The sequence below is a fragment of the Theobroma cacao genome, chromosome 9 (assembly GCF_053813885.1).
Source record: "Theobroma cacao isolate CCN51 chromosome 9, ASM5381388v1, whole genome shotgun sequence".
NCBI lineage: Eukaryota > Viridiplantae > Streptophyta > Magnoliopsida > Malvales > Malvaceae > Theobroma > Theobroma cacao.
Genome location: NC_142647.1, coordinates 5452159 through 5471202, shown reverse-complemented (window position 1 = coordinate 5471202; position 19044 = coordinate 5452159). Strand labels below are relative to the sequence as shown.

Below are 19044 nucleotides of genomic sequence, written 5' to 3'. Positions count from 1 at the left end.
AAAAAAAACATTATTGTAGTATTTATTTTTCAAAAAATATAAGGAAGTGTCCACTATCCATAAATATTTATTTCAATTTTTTTAAAAAAAATATTATGAGTACTAGTTAAGGTGTTAATTAATATACGGATTTGTGTGTTTGCTGCAATATAATATTTTGAGTTTGGTAAGAACAATACGTTACGTAATAAATTTAAAATATTATCTTGCACTATTGGTTCTATAAACACTTCTTATAATATTCTTTTTTATAAATATTTTAATTATTAATATCATTGCAAATGTTGTGTGATTATAATGATTGTTGAAGGTGGAGAGCATATTTAGAATTAATAATATAATCCTGTGTCACTAAATGAGATTAATAATATGTGTTACAGCTTTAGAGATAAATATTAAATTTAGGGATTCCTTTTATTATTATAAAATTGAAACAGAAGAATAAAAGGGTGAATTACAAAAAAGGGCACTAGACCAAGAGCATTTAGAGTCAACTATCATATTAAAATACAATTATCAACAACGAAATAAAACGATAGTAATTATTGAGAAGGAAATTGAAAGGACAACCATACCCTCAATTTGATCTGAAGAGAAAGAGAAAGTGAAGAGACGAGGGGGCCCGCCGGCAAGGTTGCACCACCGGCTGCCATTAGAGATGGCGGAATGGGGCATTAACAGATCTGGCTTGTTTAAGGTCTAAAAAGAGGCTGTTCATGGCCGAATTTGGCCTTAAAAACCAGATCTGATGTCTCTGCATGTTTTTGATCGTCGCCGACGGCAACTCCTCCTAGCTTTCTATCTCTCTTTACTTTTAGTAAACAGTTGAAAATGATAAAAAATAAATAAATAAACACGATATCCTTCTTTAACATTATATAATAACATTTATTTCCTTTTTAATTAATATTTTTTGCTGTTGGAGCAAACACCAATTATTTTTGTTTTTCTTCCCCTTCTGTAATTTCCCAATTAAAAAAACTTAAATCCCACTGCATACTTTTTTTTTCTTTTGTTAATATAATTTTGAAATAGTCGTTCAAGCAGTTTAATTTGTATACTTTGGACATTTTCCAAGGTCTAAACTGTCATAATCATAGATTTGGTGTTGCCTGCTGGGAGGCCTTGAGCAAGTCTTTCTGGTGCTGCAATTATGTTTCTAGTACCAAAATTAACTCATTATTTTATTAATGCAACGGGTAATTAACGCTTAACCAAACCATTTGGAGCGCACACAAATCACCTTCGTGATCTAAAGGCGCACATACAAAACAAAAACCTTATAGAAAAAAAATTAAAAGCCTATAAAAAATGCAAAATTTTATATAAAAATAAAATAAAAACTGTAAAAATTTAAATGCCCCATCAATTACGAGTCAACCTTGCTGGTCAAATAGCTGTATAGAATAGTTTAGGTGCAAAAAATTTAGCCTAAATGGAAATTAAACAGAGTTGCTAATATTATTTGAATGGCAATAATTTGTGAAAAAAAGTAAGACATAATACTTAAAAAAATTCTTAAACTATTGACGAAAATTTAAATAAATCATTTTTTATTATAATTAATTAATTTTTTATATTTTAATTATAAATCAAATATGTTTTTATAATTAACAATTTATTAACTATTATCCATCAAAACGTCACTTGTCATTTTATATCACATACTGTAAACATGACATATTACTATATCATAATATATGAAGATGCGATATATTGATATGACATGATAACATAACTACGTGATATTTTCACATTTCATGTTACACAAAAATAGTTAAGGATGTTTTGATCAATAATAATTAATCAATAATTAATTTATTTGATTTAAAATAAAAATATAAAAATTTAATTAAAAATAATAACTTATTTAAATTTTCATAAATAATTTAAAAAATTATACTAAAAAAATTAATTCATGAAATTTATTTGAAAATAATGGACATCAAGACATGTAAACGTTTTAGTGAAAGAGTTGGTAAGACATGCTGATCTGTCTTAACCAAAAAGCAAAGGAAAAAAAAAACATAGAATCCGGGGTGGTGGGGTGGAATAAAACGATAGATTATGGGGCGGAAACAAAGGGTGATAGATGTTCTAAAGTTAAAAAAGTGTGTGTTAGATAGATAAGAGTCGATGCCACTTCCCCACTTTACGCACTCTCATTCTTATATTTCTAAAGCACACGCACCTTGAACCCAACTCTTTACGCTTCTTCTCCTCTGTCTTAAGATTCCAATATTCCATGCATTTCTCATAACCGATGGAAACTTGTCTGATTCCTGTTGGCTTTTTTCCCATATCATCATACCAAAACTTTGATCCATTTGTTATACTTGGAAGATGCAGAGTCTTACGGTGAGGAATAGATTGGGCAGGAGATGCAATGGGGAGTCGTTGTGTGGGTAATAAAAAAAGGGCATGCCTTTGAGATACTGATAGCAGCAGCTTTTTCATTATATATATAATCTGACAGCTAATATTTCAGTGTTAGTTGTGTTGAAGTTGCAACACTACCAAACAAAATTAATACTACTTCTCATTCGTCCAAACAAAACACACTCTACAAAATCAATGCCACCTCACCAATTTGCACTCAAATTGGTTGGTTTTTGTCTAGTGAGTCACTCAAGCTCTAACACATGATGAAAAATGTATCCATAATTTCATCTACATATACCAATATATAGAATAAAAATTAAAAACAACTACCCTACTATGACACGCGAGCAAAATATAAATTTAAAATTAAAGAGCTCTTATTATACAAAATGCCAAATTATGTGCATGTATAAATAGTGAGGAGCAACAAAATTGTCCCTTTTTTTAAAGTATAATAGAAGTCTAGTTAATATTTTAAACTAAAGAAGATGATCTTTAGTTAATGTATAATCTTTCTATATAAAAAACAAGATTCGAATCATTCTTTTCCTAATTATAGAAAAAAACCATACACTGCAACCAAGCAAGATAAAAACTAATCCTCACAAATTATATCACTCTAACAACAAATTTTTGTATCTTCTCTTCTTTTTTTTTTTTTTTTTTAAAAATCATCTCCTCTCTCTATATATCTCCCAAAAAAGCATAAAAATAAATAATTGTTATCCATTTGTGATGAATTTTAGGTCACACATGCATTTCAAAGATATTGTAACACCATTATCAATGAAATAATAAAAAGGTTATAAAAGAGAAATAAAAACTCACCGATACATTCACACTTCAACTTCCTCTCTTCCGTCTCAATTCTCAACTCACTAAGGAAATAAAGAAAAAGCAAACCAATAAGAATGATTCGGAGTTTAACATTACCTTTTGAATCTCAAAAATCTCATTTATGTGAATTGTAAATTAAATGTCGAACTAATTTATCAACTTTTTTTTATGGCATAATGGTGTAAAAGGTTTTAAAAAATAATTAAATAAATTTTATTTTTTAAAAAATTTAAATTAAGTTATTATATTTTTATTTTGATATTAAATAATTTTTTATAATTAAAATTAACTAACTATCATTAATTAAAATATCATTCATCAAAACATATTAGTATCTCACTTTGACACCACGTAATATAAAATAATAAATGATGTTTGATTAATAATAATTAATGAATTGTTAGTGCTAACAACTTATGTGATCTAAAATAAAAATGCAAGAGCCTAATTGAAATGAAAATTTATTTAAAATTTTTTAAGTAGTTTATATACTTTTTTTTAATGTTTTCACGTTAAAAAAACTCCATAGCGTTGAAATTTCAACAAAAAATTTTTTTTCACCGAAAAAAAAGAGAAAAAGTCCGCAATTATTTTCAATTTTTTTTTAAAAAAAAGGAAAAGCATAACCGTTTCCCGCACGCGCTACTGACTCGGCTACCTCCAGACAGAGAGCACATCATTTCTTTCTTTTCTTCTCATCCAATTGAATCACTTTTTTCTTTCTTTCTTTCTTAACCAAATCCTTTCACTGTCCAAAACTCGGTCTATTTTTCTCTTTGTAAACCTTTTGTTTTTTTTTTTTTTCCTGTTTGATGACATTCCCTGAACTTTCATTGTGTTTCCTTTAAAGTGAAGCAAGAATTTCACTGATCCAAACAAACAAAAATAAGAAACAGTAAAGTAACCACCCCTTAAAACCTTCATCGTTAAGCCCTTTTCTCTTTTAATTCATTTTGTTTCCAGAATTCTTAACATGTCGAATAGATTAAGGGACAGAACTCCCAGCCAAGCCAAACGACACAACCATCTACACGAAACGGCGGCGATGCCTAATTACTTTACCGAAACGCTGACGTGTCCTTTGGGGGAGCTGGCGACGAATTTATCGGATTCGGAGCTCCGGGAGACGGCTTACGAGATTCTGGTCGGGGCCTGTCGGAGTTCCGGCGGGAAACCGCTGACTTACATATCACAGTCGGAGAGGAATTCCGAAAAGGCGCCGGCCCTCGTGCCGACGTTGACGTCGTCGGCGTCGTTGCAGAGGTCGTTGACGTCCACGGCGGCGAGCAAGGTGAAGAAGGCTTTGGGGTTGAAATCGTCGCGGAGGAGGAAGTTGAATGGTGAGTCGGACTCGGAACGAGTCAAAAAGGCGGTTACGATTGGGGAGATGTTGAGGGTTCAGATGGGAATTTCAGAGCAAACGGATTCCAGGGTTAGAAGAGCTCTGTTGAGAGTTGCTGCTGCTCAGGTTTGTTAAAAAATTGCATAGTGACCTTTTTTTTTTGAATTCTACTAAGAAAAGCAACCTTTTTTTTTGAAAAGGTTTCTGTTTGTTTTCATTTTATTTTTATAGTTAAATGGAGAGGAGAATTGGGTTAAAAGAAAAAGATTGTTTAAGCTTGAGCAATTTGGTAGCAATTTGTTTTAAGCTGAATTAATTAGAGGCTTTGATTTTATAATTTTCGTAGTGTGACTTATGCTGGAGTCATGAGTATTGGACCCAAATGGATAATTCAATTGTTGATTATTGCAATGTTTATGGAATTTGAGTGTTTTTTTTTAAATGATTTTTTGCTGGACAATATTTCTTATTTTAGTTACAGTATACTCATATTAATTTTTGGGTTTTTGTTTGTCTTTATATCAGCTTGGGAGACGGATAGAATCAATAGTGTTGCCTCTTGAGATGTTACAACAACTCAAGCCTTCCGATTTTCCAAATCAAGGAGAATATGAAGCTTGGCAGAGGAGAAATCTGAAGCTTCTTGAAGCTGGACTTCTTTTGCATCCTCTCTTGCCCCTAGACAAGACCAATACTGCTCCGCAGCAACTACGACAGATCATTCGCGGGGCCTTGGAGAAACCCTTGGAGACTGGAAAAAACAGTGAATCAATGCAAGCTGTCCGGAGCATTGTTTTGTCTCTGGCCTGTAGATCCTTTGATGGGTCTGTTTCCGAGACCAGCCACTGGGCAGATGGATTCCCATTCAATCTCAGAATTTACCAAATGCTGTTAGAAGCTTGTTTTGATGTTAATGATGAAACAGCTGTTATTGAGGAGGTTGATGAGGTTCTAGAACTCATAAAGAAGACATGGGTGGTCCTTGGAATGAACCAAATGCTGCATAATCTTTGTTTCTTGTGGATTTTATTTAACCGTTATGTGGCAACTGGTCAAGTGGAAGGTGATCTGTTGTTTGCTGCTAATAATCTATTGATGGAAGTTGAAAAGGATGCAAAGGCAATGAAAGATCCAGATTATTCCAAGATATTGAGTGCTACTTTGAGTGCAATCTTAGGTTGGGCTGAGAAAAGGCTTCTGGCCTACCACAATTATTATAATAGTGATAACACTGAGTCAATGGAATGCGTTGTTTCTATGGGGGTTCTATCAGCAAAGATAATGGTTGAAGATATCTCACAGGAGTATCGTAGGAAGAAAAAGGAAATTGATGTGGCTCATGAGAGAGTTGATACATACATAAGATCATCACTCCGCACTGCATTTGGTCAGGCAAGTTTCCATTATTTCAGCATAATGTCCCTGCATATGAATGTTTAGTAAATTCATTTTGACATTTTCTGTATAATAGAAAGGTTTTTAGTAGTTGCAACTTTCTGCTGGCATCTTAAGTATGAAAATTTTCCTGTTGTGTTGTCTTCTTCAAGCATCATCTTTTCTTCTTGCTAAACCATGATCTTGGTTGTTTCATTAGCTCTTAAATTATGATTCTAGACCAAGCTCTTTTTTCCTTTTTTGAAATTTGTATTTAGACCAAGTTTGTCTGTTAAATTTCTGTCAAAAAGATGACTCAAGGTTCTGTCTGTTGATATGTATTTAGACAGATAAAGGAGAAGGTGAAGTCTGGCAAACGTTCTTCTAAGAACCAGCAAAATCAGCTTCCTTTCCTTTCCATCCTTGCACAGGATGTCAGTACTCTGGCTTTCAGTGAGAAGGCAATATTTAGTCCAATATTAAAGAGGTGGCATCCTCTTGCAGCCGGTGTAGCTGTAGCCACTCTTCATTCCTGCTATGGGAATGAACTGAAGCAATTTGTTTCTGGCATTGGTGAATTGACACCAGATATACTACAAGTGCTGAGAGCTGCTGACAAATTGGAGAAAGATCTGGTGCAAATTGCAGTTGAAAATTCAGTAGACAGTGAGGATGGTGGAAAGTCAATCATAAGGGAGATGCCTCCTTATGAGGCTGAATCCGTAATTTCCAAACTGGTTAAATCATGGATAAAGACAAGACTAGATAGACTGAAGGAATGGGTTGACAGGAATCTGCAACAAGAGGTATGTAGCTTTTGCTCCTTTTCTTTAATAACTTGATGGTGGTTTGGTTGAGATGAAATATTCTTATGTCATTCTTCAAGCCTAGGAGGATATTATTCCTCTTACTATAATAGAAGAGCTGAAGATGAAGCTCTTTAGTGGGAAGATTTTGTTTATGTTTGTAGCTTATACTGCCATGGCTTAAATCTCATTTTCAGTTGTTTATACAGACCATTAACTGCTATGCATGTCTATTTATCATCTCCCTCTAGGTGTGGGATCCACGAGCCAATAAAGAGCGATTTGCTCCTTCTGCTGTTGAAGTTTTGCGAATTGTAGATGAAGCTTTAGAAGCATTCTTTTTGTTACCAATACCGATGCATGCTGCTTTGCTTCCTGATTTAACAACTGGTATTGACAGATGTCTTCAACATTATATATCAAAGGCAAAGTCTGGCTGTGGTACGTATCACATGGCCTAGAGAAGGCCAACACATAGATTGTTTTCTTCTTCCTCCTATATTATCAATTTTGACTAAACTAAAAGGAAAATACACTATCTTCTGATCTACAGGAAACCGAAGTACTTTTGTTCCCTCAATGCCTGCATTGACCAGATGTTCAACAAGGGCCAAATTTCCTGGTGTATTTAAGAAAAAAGAAAAGTTTCAAATAGCACAGAGTAAGAAATCTCAGGTTGGGACTACAAATAGCAATGGCTCCTTTGGCATACCCCAGCTGTGTTGTCGTATTAATACTCTGCAGCATATTCGAACTGAGTTGGATGTCTTGGCAAAAAGAGTTATTGGCTATCTTAGAAATTCTGAATCCACTCATGTTGACAATGTTGCCAACTGGATGGGGAAAGCATTTGAACTTTCAACTGCTACTTGTGTGGAAGGGATCCAACTACTGTGTGAGGCGACAGCCTATAGGGTCATCTTCCATGATTTAAGTCATGTTCTTTGGGATGGCTTGTATGTTGGGGAAGTTTCATCTTCTAGGATTGAACCTTTTCTTCAGGAGCTTGAGCATTATTTGGAGGTTATTTCATTAACGGTGCATGACAGAGTCAGAACACGACTTATTACAGATGTAACGAGAGCTTCTTTTGATGGTCTCCTGCTAGTTTTACTTGCCGGAGGCCCTGCTCGTGCTTTCAGTCTGCAAGATTATGAACTAATAGCAGAGGATTTTAAGTTCCTCACTGATTTATTTTGGTCCAATGGTGATGGACTTCCTACTGATTTGATTGAAAAGTTTTCGACAACAGTTAAAGCCGTCCTCCCATTATTTCACACTGATACTGGCAGCCTGATTGAGCAATTCAAATCTGTGACTCTAGAGAGTTATGGTTCTTCCGCTAAATCCAAGCTTCCACTGCCACCAACTTCTGGCCAGTGGAGTCCAACTGAACCAAATACACTCTTGCGAGTTTTGTGTTATCGGAGTGATGAGACGGCAGCAAAGTTCCTTAAGAAGACTTACAACTTGCCAAAGAAACTCTAACAATTTTTCTGGTGAAAACAACAGTCCAATGATGCAATTTTTTGGTAAAAACAGCTTGAAGTGATTCATATAGCTTCCCAAGTTTGTCATGTCATAGGCGTTAAAGCCCCGATAATATACCTTTGGTGGGAGTGTTGTTAGAAAAGTTATACCTCCTGAGGTAATCTATGTGGCACCTGTATAGTATTTTTGTTGGCTGGAGCAGTGTGAGGTTCTTGGCCATTCTTTTTTATAGATATGATTATAATTATTCTTCCTTCTCTAACCATTTGTAATATTATTCCCCCACAAGTGAAAACCAAAGTTGCAGGATACAAGTACAAAGGTCTGATTGATTAACTTATTTGAGGAAATTTGAAAGGTTTTGGTTCTGCTTCAATGAATTGGTGTTTGTATTTTATGGTGGTTGTTTAACAGCCTTTGTATGGAGAATTGTGTTGCTTATTGAATGGAATGCAAGGTTTTTTTCCAACTATTCTGTTAAAGATGCAGTTCTTAGGTTTACAATTTGCAACCATTATAGATTGAATCTTCGCTGCCAAAAGTGAGGCAAGTTATTGATACCAAGTGTCTTTATTTTTGTGTTTTTTGGGCAGCAGAATTTGATTGATTTATTCATTTTTTACAATAAAGAGTATTACTGTTGGAACCTAAAAATCTCATCTCACCTTTGTCACTTAAGCTAAGTTCAAGTGGTTAAATAAGCTTAAGCCCGAGAGCTGCATAAATTTGAAATTTGATGGCTAAGAGATGACTACCTCCAAAACAGTTGACCAAAAATCTCTGTTGTTTCCAGTGGCTGAAGCTAATGTAAGTGCTGAAAGAGATGTTGTGATGTAATTTAAGCTCATTGTTCAAATGGGAGACATTATTTGGCACACTACGCAACAGCACCGGCGACGAATGTAAAGAAGAAGTAAAAAAAAAAGGTGTCATGTCAGTATCACCCAAATTTTAGTGAAAGGGTAAATGTCATAACCGTTGAAAAACAGTTAAGGCAAAGGAAATTTCGTGGTGCCTACAATAGAAAGCAACCAAGAGAGATTGCAGTATTTGGGCAAGTAAACGGTCGGAAGATTGGCCCAACCTTTTCCATTTGTATGTGTAAACAATTTACTTCTTCTATGGGAAATTGGGAATGGAAAGAAAAACATGAATAAACACAAAGGTTTAGACATTAACTTTTATTTAGTGTTTTTTAATTTTAAAAAATTAAAGAAGCTTATAATATTTAGATTTAGTTATTTCACAAACCGATTTCTCCATTATTTTATAACATCGGGCGGACTTCAAATACTTGTATAATTTTCTTGAAACGACTTTTTCTGCATATGTAGAAAATGATGAATATCTTGAAACGGCTTCCTCTGCATACGTTAAAAATGATGAATATGGATCAGATAATACAAGTAAATAGTGAGTGATAGCCTTTCACAACAATTCTCCCATAAGGAAATATTGAAGTACGTGCACCACAAGCCAATGCTATTAGAATCTGCGAAGCTCAAGATTATTAGTGGATTTATCACGAAGGAAGGAAGGAAGCGACGAGGATGTACATAGAAGAAGATTATTTGTGGTTAGGTGGTGCCGGACTGTTTATCCAAGGAAGTTTCTAATAACTTTCTAGGTAATTGTTGGATCATTGATTTGTCTTTCTTTTTCTAACTAAATTTGCCTTTTTGGTGGCCCAGTTGTAGCACATGGCACCAAGCCAAGGATGGAAGAAATGCAAAATTGATTTTGTGCTTCCTTTCCCCCGAAAACTGTGTTAAACATTATGATAATCATTTAGTACAGATTACAAAGAGGAAACGAAGCCTGCAAAATCTTTTTGACTGAATTGCATGTATAAAATGTATTTTCTCAAAGGAAAATCACCTACCATTACCATGCCTGAATAAACCCCTCTCTAAAAAGGCTCCCCCGTACAAGTTCTATGAGTTACACATAATTCACCATCCTTTATAAAAATAATCTGTTTCTTAGTGCCATGGGTTCTTCTTTCTCGTACCGCTTCTTTTTGAGCTGCTTGTTGAGCTAGTTTTCTGCAAATACATGAAATTAAAAACATCGTAGAGGTGAACACCAGATTAGATCTTCCGGCACACAAGACCAAAAAAAAAACAGAGAGAGGAAAGAAATAATTATCTGTGTGTGTGTATATGGATAATTGAGATAATCTCTCGACTATATGTACCGATTTTGATTTCTTTGTCTTTCCTCGAATCCGGTTCTTTTGAGGCTTCAGTTTATATATCCGAACCATCCAATGATGAGTTGTGAATACCTAAATTGAGAAAAAGCCAGAGAAATCTAATCAGGAAAATACTTAAATAGAGAAAAATTAATCATCAGTAGTCATCCACCAGTAGTTGACCTATAAATGAAAAAAAAAGAAAAGAAGATGTAACCATGTATACTATAATATCAACATCCTGGGAATTCTATTGGTCAAATATCAAATAATCAGAGCGGCACATCTTTAATCCACATGCATCAGCACGCCAAAAGCAAAAGATGGAGTTTCTAACATTTTATAAGTATGCCACAAGATTGCTAATTTAGGCCAATAAATTACATGCATCATGGTGAAATTATATGAACAAATACTATTGGCAAAAACTTCATGATGCACATGTGCTAATTGAATCACAATGAAAAGTAAAGATCATCTAACCTCCTCAAAATGAGAAAGTTTAAAATATTTCTTTCCAATTTCCGTCCGCCGAACTCTATCGAAACCTTTCCCATCTGTCTCCACAAACCTGCATATAAGTAATTATGGGATAAAGTAATTAAGGTAAGTACAAAATTTACCAGAACCATGACATATAAATTCAGAAACATTAATAGCTAAAACAGACCTGTAATATGAGAGTTTGTACATGAGACAATTTAGCATAGTTGGAGTGGCCTGGGAATCAATCCGATACTGACCATCTCTCTGTAGTCAGAAGCCAAGTTATAGAACAGTTAATAATTATATTTTTTTTAAAAGAACATTTAATAATTATTTATGAGTGAAATCAATTACACATGAAGGAACCTTAATTATCATCTGATTTCTTAGCCAAAACCAGAATATCCAGTCTTAACTTAATGCAGCAACATCTTATCGCCAAGAAATCCATATAGTATTCACTAATTCTTTCTTACTTTGTCCTGATTAGTTTGCATTTTTGACATGCACATACTTTAAGATACAAATATTCTTAGTATTTTCACTCAAAAAACTTACAAGGTAATCAGGTTCTTTGATATGGGGAAACACACCACCTCCGATACGAACCATCCATAGGAATTTATTAATGTCATCACTCGGGTAGCCAACGAGGCCTAAGATGTGAAGTAAATTGTCAGAAGAATAATATTTTAAGATAGCATGATCCAAGAAACAAAGAAGAAAGCAAACCTCCAAAGACGACGAGAATGTATTTTACATCCAAAGAGTGGAAGATTTCCCAAGCTGCCTTTTCAGGAGAAGACATGGCAGTACCAACAGTTGCAATATGAGTATTATTCCAGGTATTATTGTCAACAATGACAGTGCGGTTAGCCATAGCAGTCGTTTGGTAACCATAGTCCCACCATGATGCAACCTGCCAGGAGTTTCACTTAGCACTGTCAAAACTATACTTTATTTTGCCAACTTAATAGGTTACAATAAATTAAATTCAACAAAAGAGTCAGCTGCTACATGCAACATAAATCCATGCCCAGAAGCAGTAAGAGGAAAACACATAAATCAGCACAAATACCACCAATAAGGAATCAGAGCCAACCCATTATATGCTCAACATATCAACATTGACCACACAGCTTGAAAATTTCTTTTTCCATTATTTATTCTACAAAAATACAGGTATCAAGAGAATCTTCCTGCCCAACAGACTGCTTCCTAAAATCACACTCCAAAGCTAAGAAAACAAGATATGTTCAAAATCCAGAAAAGCTAAGAGTGGAGAAAACCCACATTGAAAACTTACTTTATCATCAACATCAGTATTATGGCGCAACCATGCATAAGCCTCTCTAAAATCATCAAAAACATGTAGACCATCATGTGAATGAGATGTTAAAACTATGGAGGGAGCTGAATAAGCTTCTGCTGCAGCCCAAACACAATGAACCTGCAAAGTAAAGTGCAACAGTGGTGAGAGGCCTTTTACAATTAAAACAACATAAAAGAAACAAGAAAGAAATGGGTCTACAAGGAAATTTCGTCGATACAAGAAGGAATAAAACTAGACATAGGGTATTAATTCCCATTGAGATAAATACATGTTTCAAACAGAGCAGCAATTAGCCTTTGCATTCTAGTTACTACGTTCATGGTAGGACTCATAAAGGTAGCCAAATTCATTGCCAAAAAAAAGAAGAGACCACCATCTTTAATGCTATAATCATCACTACCTATCATTTAAGAACTTTTAATATGACACATCTGAAACAAGACTAAAGAACAAAGGAGGCAACCATTATTCCACATGAAAACAGCATTGCAACATATGAGAAGAAAGCAACAAAGATTTACATTTGCCTTATATCACTCTAAACTTATAGCTCATCGAGATGATGCTGAATTATTTCCAATCATTCAAAAAACACAATCTTTACAAATAAGTAATCCATTCCTCCAAATGTTGAAAAAATCAGAGGATGCCTTTGAAAAGTATTACAATTTATACCTTTTATATTATCTGTCAGCACACATTCTTAGGACTCTTGCAACAGTCATGCCAACCTATTAATGCCGGAGCTAATTCAAACTCTAATATATGTAGCTTTGTCAAACCTATTAAGATCACTGAAAAGCAGAAAGGATATGTTTTTCTAATTGCAATGTTCATAAGTTGAGGTATCAACTTAAACCACTTGCTCTTGCTCTTTTCCCCCATCCTTCCAGTGCTGAGCTTATATACCTAGTGTGGGTTCTACAACCAGCTGATGATAACATATATCCACCTAGAAAAGGTAAGAAAAATGCTAACTACACAAATCCTTCTTTACAACCAGAAAAATCTCTCAGAAGTTACAGATCAACATCATATCACAGCCATAACAGTCTACTAAGTGATATATAACTTCTATAAGCACAACACAGGCAAAACCAAGCAAGTAAAGGATATAAAAAGGAAACATAAAGTACCACATAGAATGCACCCAGGAAGACAAGTAGGAGAAGAGAAATCACAGATGCCTCCAGAGGTAAAGCCAGAAGCCTCTTCTTCTCAGCTTTGGTCTTGGTGGAAGGTTTTTCCACATGCTCCCTTTCCTTCTTCTTGCTTTTCCTTGATGGGCGATCCTTTGATGTCTCCTCAGCTTTTTCTGTCTTTACTGCATCATTTTGGGCTTCCTTGGTAGCAGAACTAGTTTCCCCTGCCTTAATGATCAGAAGCAGCAGAAAAGAATTTTTAGTCCTGTAGCTGAATAACCTCATCAAATGATTGGCAGAGTATAAACTTCTAGTATAGATAAATAGAAGCCTGCTTACATCAACTTCAGTATTGCTTGATAGTCCAGGTAGCTGAAACTTGATTGATCTGGTGAAAACATCAAAAGCTTGGGAGAGAGCGATTCCAGATGTGATGCAAGCAGCTGGAGCAAGAACAAGCATTAAGCGTACCTGTATAATTAGACCATAAGTGGCTCACATTGATTAGGGAAAGGAATGGAGAGCAATGACTTGAAATTGACTGTGTCCATATTCCCCTTACCATCACTCCAGAGAAATATACAGATGTCACAATATAGAGTACCACAAATGAGCTAGCATCTGATAAAGGCAAAAAGCATGCCTGCCAACAAGAGGAAAGAAAAATTATTGATTATACTGCATAAACATATAAGTAAATTATTGATTATACTGCATAAACATATAAGTTACAGGTAAAATGCCAAAACTGTTCCAAAAGCTTGAGACTTACAATGATACCAGCTGGAACCAAGAATGCCAAAACATTAATGTCCATGAAGTAAGATGGCCAAGTAGGCGGTTGATGTTCACTAACACTAGCAATGATTGGTATATATTTGCTTGCATAAGTTCTGTAAAAATTGCAGTAAAAAGAAAAGGGAGAAAAACGTTAACACAGCTAATCTGAACTATGACTGAAGAAATGACACAGGGTATTACAACAGAAAATATTGTTTGCATGGGCAACCCACAGAGTGCTAAAAAGATCAAATAGTTTTCTGGCATCTCATTTAGGTCTTAGGTTTTAAGAATTTGCACAGCACAAAAAGCCCTTCAAAATTAGATCCACACCTAACCAAGATGTCAGGTTAATTTCAGTTTCAAGGTGCATCAAACTGTACCATCCTTTACTGCAATTCCTCCACTGCTCGTCATTAACACAGAGCACATTCACATGTAAGATAATGGAATGAGTTAGGTACTTACGGATCAAGCAGACTTAAGCTTCGTCCACTCCATCCCTTTGTTGGACTGGAAGCTACTAAAGCTATAAGAACAGCTATCACAGCACAACACACTGCCCTGAGAATAGAATGGTATGAGGTCATTTATCCTCCATGTTATTCATATGCTTATCCCAAAATCATAAGCAAGTGCACAATGAATACAATTCTATTTTTCAATGTATGCTGAATTGATTAATAAGAAACATTAATTCACAATCTATTCAATATATTCTGTTCTTAGTTGCCATTAGTACATTAATTCATGTTTCCCTGAAAATATTACAGGACCAGAAGGAAAGCTTACAGGCCAGCAGATATAACAAGTGTCACAGCAACTTTAAACATTTTGGGAGAGAGAATCCCCTTGATATAGTACACAAGAGCCACCACGTGGATAATAATGAAAACCTGCAGATGGGGAAAACAAAATTATGTCAAGGAGCAAGGAGTAGCATCATATGAACCAAGAATTAAAATAAGGTTTTTTTTTTTGGGGGGGGGGGGGGGGAGCGAAAAGAAAAAGAAAAAGATAAAGCATTTTGGCAATCTGAATAATGCTGTGAGGAATTGGGGACATCTTGATGTTATTGTTATACACTAACAAGATTTCAAACACTTCCCTTTTTTATTTGTCTCTTGTTCTAGACCCTGAAAACACCTCCATGAACCAGTAATGTCATTGGGCATTTAAAACACAATAGCTGGTCATACATCTACAGCTCCTTAAGTGAAACAGTTTATAACATGAAATGCTAGCATCAAATAACTGACTAGGACACAGTTGATTAAGGTTTTTGACAGTTACCCCAAAACTAAAAAGCCAGGACTATAACTACTGGAGATTAACAATGCAAATGAATTGCAACAAGAAAAATAAGAGAATATAAGAGGCAGCCAACAATTCAGGAAAAAAGCTCACCAAAAATGATGCAAAATGTTCTGATGTCATGACAGCATTAAACCCAACTACAGGCACCAAAGCAGCTAGCAATGTTCCCAGAACAACCTGCAGCCAAACACTTAAAATTTCAACTAAAATCAAGAAAGTCCAAATAGAATCTCTAAAAAGATTTCTGTCCTCTATTCAAGAAAAAAAAGTACATTCTTAAACACACCACCATCATTAAGTGAGAGGGAAGACTCTAACAGACCCTTAGTAGTAGAATGACCTATCCTCAGAGACAAAGTGAAGATCAAAATTAAATGGAATACATGCATGCATGCCCAACAAGTTCGAGCATCCATATAATAGACAAAAAAGCGCAAACACTTAGGACTTCAGTAAAATATATAATTTTCTGCACATTGCCAATCAATCTAATCTCTCCTAAATGATGTTTTTACTTTTCCTCGGTCTGTTTAACTCAACAAAACCTCCCAGTTTTTCACAAAAACATCATTGCAAAATGCTAATCATTGTTGACAACTGTTAGCATGAATTCTTCAATAGCAAACTGAAACACATATACTGTTTTTTTTCTTTGAGAAGATATTCCTACTGTTTATTGACTAATAATTGAAGCTTCTTAAGTGATGCAGGTACTTACAAGAGGAGCATATGCGATGTACAATCGCGAAGAATAGCGACCAGTTACAATGCATAAAAGCACGTGCATTGGAATGAGGTTGATAATGAACGTGTACCCTCCCCAAGAGCAGACCTGGAACACAAAATAATTAACTTAAAAAAATAAACAATAAGTGAAATAAGAACATAGATAAAAATTAGCACAAGAAGCCTACCATATAAAAGTATGCAATTGAATTTAAGGTAGCATAAAATAGGGATCCAGTATTTAGTGTCTGCAAATGACCAATAATAAATAAGAGAATAGTCAGATAAGAAAATAACTAATGAAAGGAAACTCCAAAAAAAAAACTAAGCAGCTTACCTATAAAAGATGACAAACTATCACCAGTATATTAGATGTGACTGTTCCTCAAGCATAAAATTGTAGGAAATTAAATGAATTCACTGCAATAAATTCTAACCTTTATATAAAGATAGAAAGTGAAGATCAAAGCAAATATTGCTACAGCTTCATTGTCATAGCTACCAGCCACAGAACGAGAGATATATGATGGTACCTGCAAATAAGAACATAAATGAATTGAACAGAGATGTCAGTCAAAAGACATGTTAGCACTATAAGCTGATATAGAAAAGAGGCATTGCCAAATATTGTCAACAGAGACACATATACAGACTGGTAGAAAAACAATAGTAACTTTTACGTATCAAAGCAGCAGCGTGGAATGATCAACCACTACTGTTCAAACTCGAAGTTTAAAATAATTATAATGAATGAATGAACACTGATAATGCTACAGATATCTCTTGCATGACCTACCATGGCCAAAAGTACAGCAGCTGTCAGTCCAGCACCAGCACCCTTAACTTCCTATGGAAGAGGCAATACAATATTAACACTAAATTTAAGGTTGACAACTATAAAAACAACTAACTAAACACATATATTTAGGGCAGTATAAAGACTGACCTTAGTTAAAAGGTATGTTGCCCATGACGCAAAAGCAGAAAATATAGGTGCAGTGAAAACACAAACGGTCTCCACAGACAGTGGAATATTTAAAGAATTTAACAACCTGAAGAAAACAGGGAAAAGAGAAACAAGTCAAAAGCAAGCAATGGCAAATTTATACGATAAAGAAATTAGCAAAATTTAATCGAAATAGTTTTTTTTCCCCATAAACTTTCATGAAAACATACCACCATATGGTGCCAGCGGTCAAAGTCAACCCAGGGTAAACAGTTCCACCTATCACACGCCCAAGAGGGTACCTTGAGTATAACAAAAACAAGCACATTCTATTCAGAAATCTTAAGTAATAACATAGCTAAAACTGTAAACATCATAAATTAACTACCAATGGGGAATTACCAGGTTCGATCATCAAACCAATTCCAAAATTCATATATCCCATTCTTTGTAAGAAACTGAAACCACCAACACAACCACATCATCTTTATATGCAGCTTAAGACACGGAAAAAATTGACAAAACTACCGATACAGATAGAAAGGCACTATAAATGGCAATACATTGTAAATGAGAGGGGAGTGTGGGTCAACTGACCTGAGTGACTCGATAATTAAAGTAAGGATCGAACTCGTGAATAACACTCTCGTATTTTATAACCTGAAAATAGATAAGTCCACGTGAATTTTACATAGTTAAGCAGCTCATTTGCAACAATAGAAAAAAAATCATTTTCCTTCACATTCCCTCCCACTTTATCATCATCCAAACAGAGGAGGATTCAAATTGGGCAATCATTAAATAGAAAATACTAAAGTTCAAATATGCGAGTCAATTTTCAGCTCATTTTTATATTTTTTATTTCTTAGCGGCGAAAAAGGGGCGAAAATCAATTTTTGATAAGAATATTACAGATCGGATCTAGAAGATTGTAGAAGCGCGGGAAATGAAAGATCTTACGGAGAAAAGACGGATCGAGAAAGCGAGAACTCCGATAAGAAGGAGGATGAAGAAAGAGAGAACGCCGCCGAAAGCGTTTCGTAAGGTGTTGTTGGTCATTAGCGTTGGGACGGCGGCGGATGAGGCCTCTGGCGCCGCCATTTACGGCCAACCAACGGTCCGATGCTAAAAGACAAAGAGAGGGGGAGAGAGAGACCGCGGAGGGGGTTTAGGCGTTGCCGTTGTAGGTGTGTTTTGAGTAGACTGAAGAGAGAAGACTTTGTAGGAAGCAAGAAGGAATGAAGGAACTACGAAACTGTCCCTGCTCTGAAATGACGGTGCGGGGTAATTTATGTGGGATCATAATGACGATATTGACCTTAGATTTGCACGCGGCGCGAGGTTATTGTTCTTTGGGATGGACCTTTGATTGGCTAGGTTGGGTGTGTTTGACACGTGGCTTAACGTTATTTGACTTGCTAACAATGCAAATGGCGTTTTGTTTTTTAGCTTTTAACTCAATGGAGGAAAAAAATGTTTTTTGTCTTTTTTTTCTTTTTCGGGTGCTTCACCTTAGACCTAGGTCTTTTTGGTCGATTTATTTTTATTGAATATAGAATGAGTTGGGTTTGAAAATTTAGGCTTATATTAAAATCGAATCTAAATGGACTAGTCCATAAAAACAATGGGATGAGATGAGTTGAGACGGGCCAGTTTAATAGCTTAAAAAAATTAATAATTTTATATATTTAATTATATAAAATTAATAATTTAGTTATTAATGGTATTACTTATTTTATATATTTCAGTGTCTTTAATATTTACTTATCAAATTAATAAATTTAATTTAAATTAAAATTTATTATCTTTTTTATTTTATAGTAATAAATATTATATGATAAATTGATAATGATTCAGACCTTGATACATCATTGCTATCTAAACAAAA

At 34.8% G+C, this 19044-nt stretch overlaps 2 protein-coding genes across 2 annotated transcripts; one reads left to right on the top strand and one right to left on the bottom strand.

The window, feature by feature from the left end:
• The first annotated feature begins 3944 nt into the window (after positions 1-3944).
• Positions 3945-8701, top strand: LOC18588532 (Gls protein (DUF810)). Its single transcript, XM_007013004.3, has 5 exons — positions 3945-4687; positions 5087-5953; positions 6286-6741; positions 6993-7182; positions 7295-8701. The coding sequence occupies exons 1-5, from the start codon at positions 4193-4195 to the stop codon at positions 8227-8229; spliced, it is 2943 nt and encodes a 980-aa protein (XP_007013066.3). The 5' UTR covers positions 3945-4192; the 3' UTR covers positions 8230-8701.
• Positions 8702-9982: 1281 nt separating this feature from the next.
• Positions 9983-18409, bottom strand: STT3A (staurosporin and temperature sensitive 3-like A). Its single transcript, XM_018127546.2, has 23 exons — positions 18117-18409; positions 17754-17816; positions 17559-17614; positions 17387-17458; positions 17157-17262; positions 17007-17057; positions 16648-16743; positions 16399-16458; positions 16203-16316; positions 15575-15661; positions 14960-15063; positions 14636-14731; positions 14160-14280; positions 13950-14030; positions 13727-13858; positions 13382-13615; positions 12219-12362; positions 11645-11831; positions 11471-11568; positions 11097-11176; positions 10910-10997; positions 10430-10519; positions 9983-10277 (listed from the first exon to the last, which is right to left on the bottom strand). The coding sequence occupies exons 1-23, from the start codon at positions 18255-18257 to the stop codon at positions 10215-10217; spliced, it is 2364 nt and encodes a 787-aa protein (XP_017983035.2). The 5' UTR covers positions 18258-18409; the 3' UTR covers positions 9983-10214.
• Between the last annotated feature and the right edge of the window lie 635 nt (positions 18410-19044).

Excerpts from the sequence above, each read along its gene's own strand:
- LOC18588532 (XM_007013004.3), top strand. The coding sequence starts at position 4,193 with ATGTCGAATAGATTAAGGGACAGAACTCCCAGCCAAGCCAAACGACAC. Across the intron at positions 6,742-6,992 it reads ACAGGAATCTGCAACAAGAG|GTGTGGGATCCACGAGCCAA; the intron begins GTATGTAGCTTT and ends ATCTCCCTCTAG. Across the intron at positions 7,183-7,294 it reads AAAGGCAAAGTCTGGCTGTG|GAAACCGAAGTACTTTTGTT; the intron begins GTACGTATCACA and ends TCTGATCTACAG.
- STT3A (XM_018127546.2), bottom strand. The coding sequence starts at position 18,257 with ATGGCGGCGCCAGAGGCCTCATCCGCCGCCGTCCCAACGCTAATGACC. Across the intron at positions 14,281-14,635 it reads AGCTTAAGTCTGCTTGATCC|AACTTATGCAAGCAAATATA; the intron begins GTAAGTACCTAA and ends CAATTTTTACAG. Across the intron at positions 11,569-11,644 it reads CATTCTCGTCGTCTTTGGAG|GCCTCGTTGGCTACCCGAGT; the intron begins GTTTGCTTTCTT and ends TTCACATCTTAG.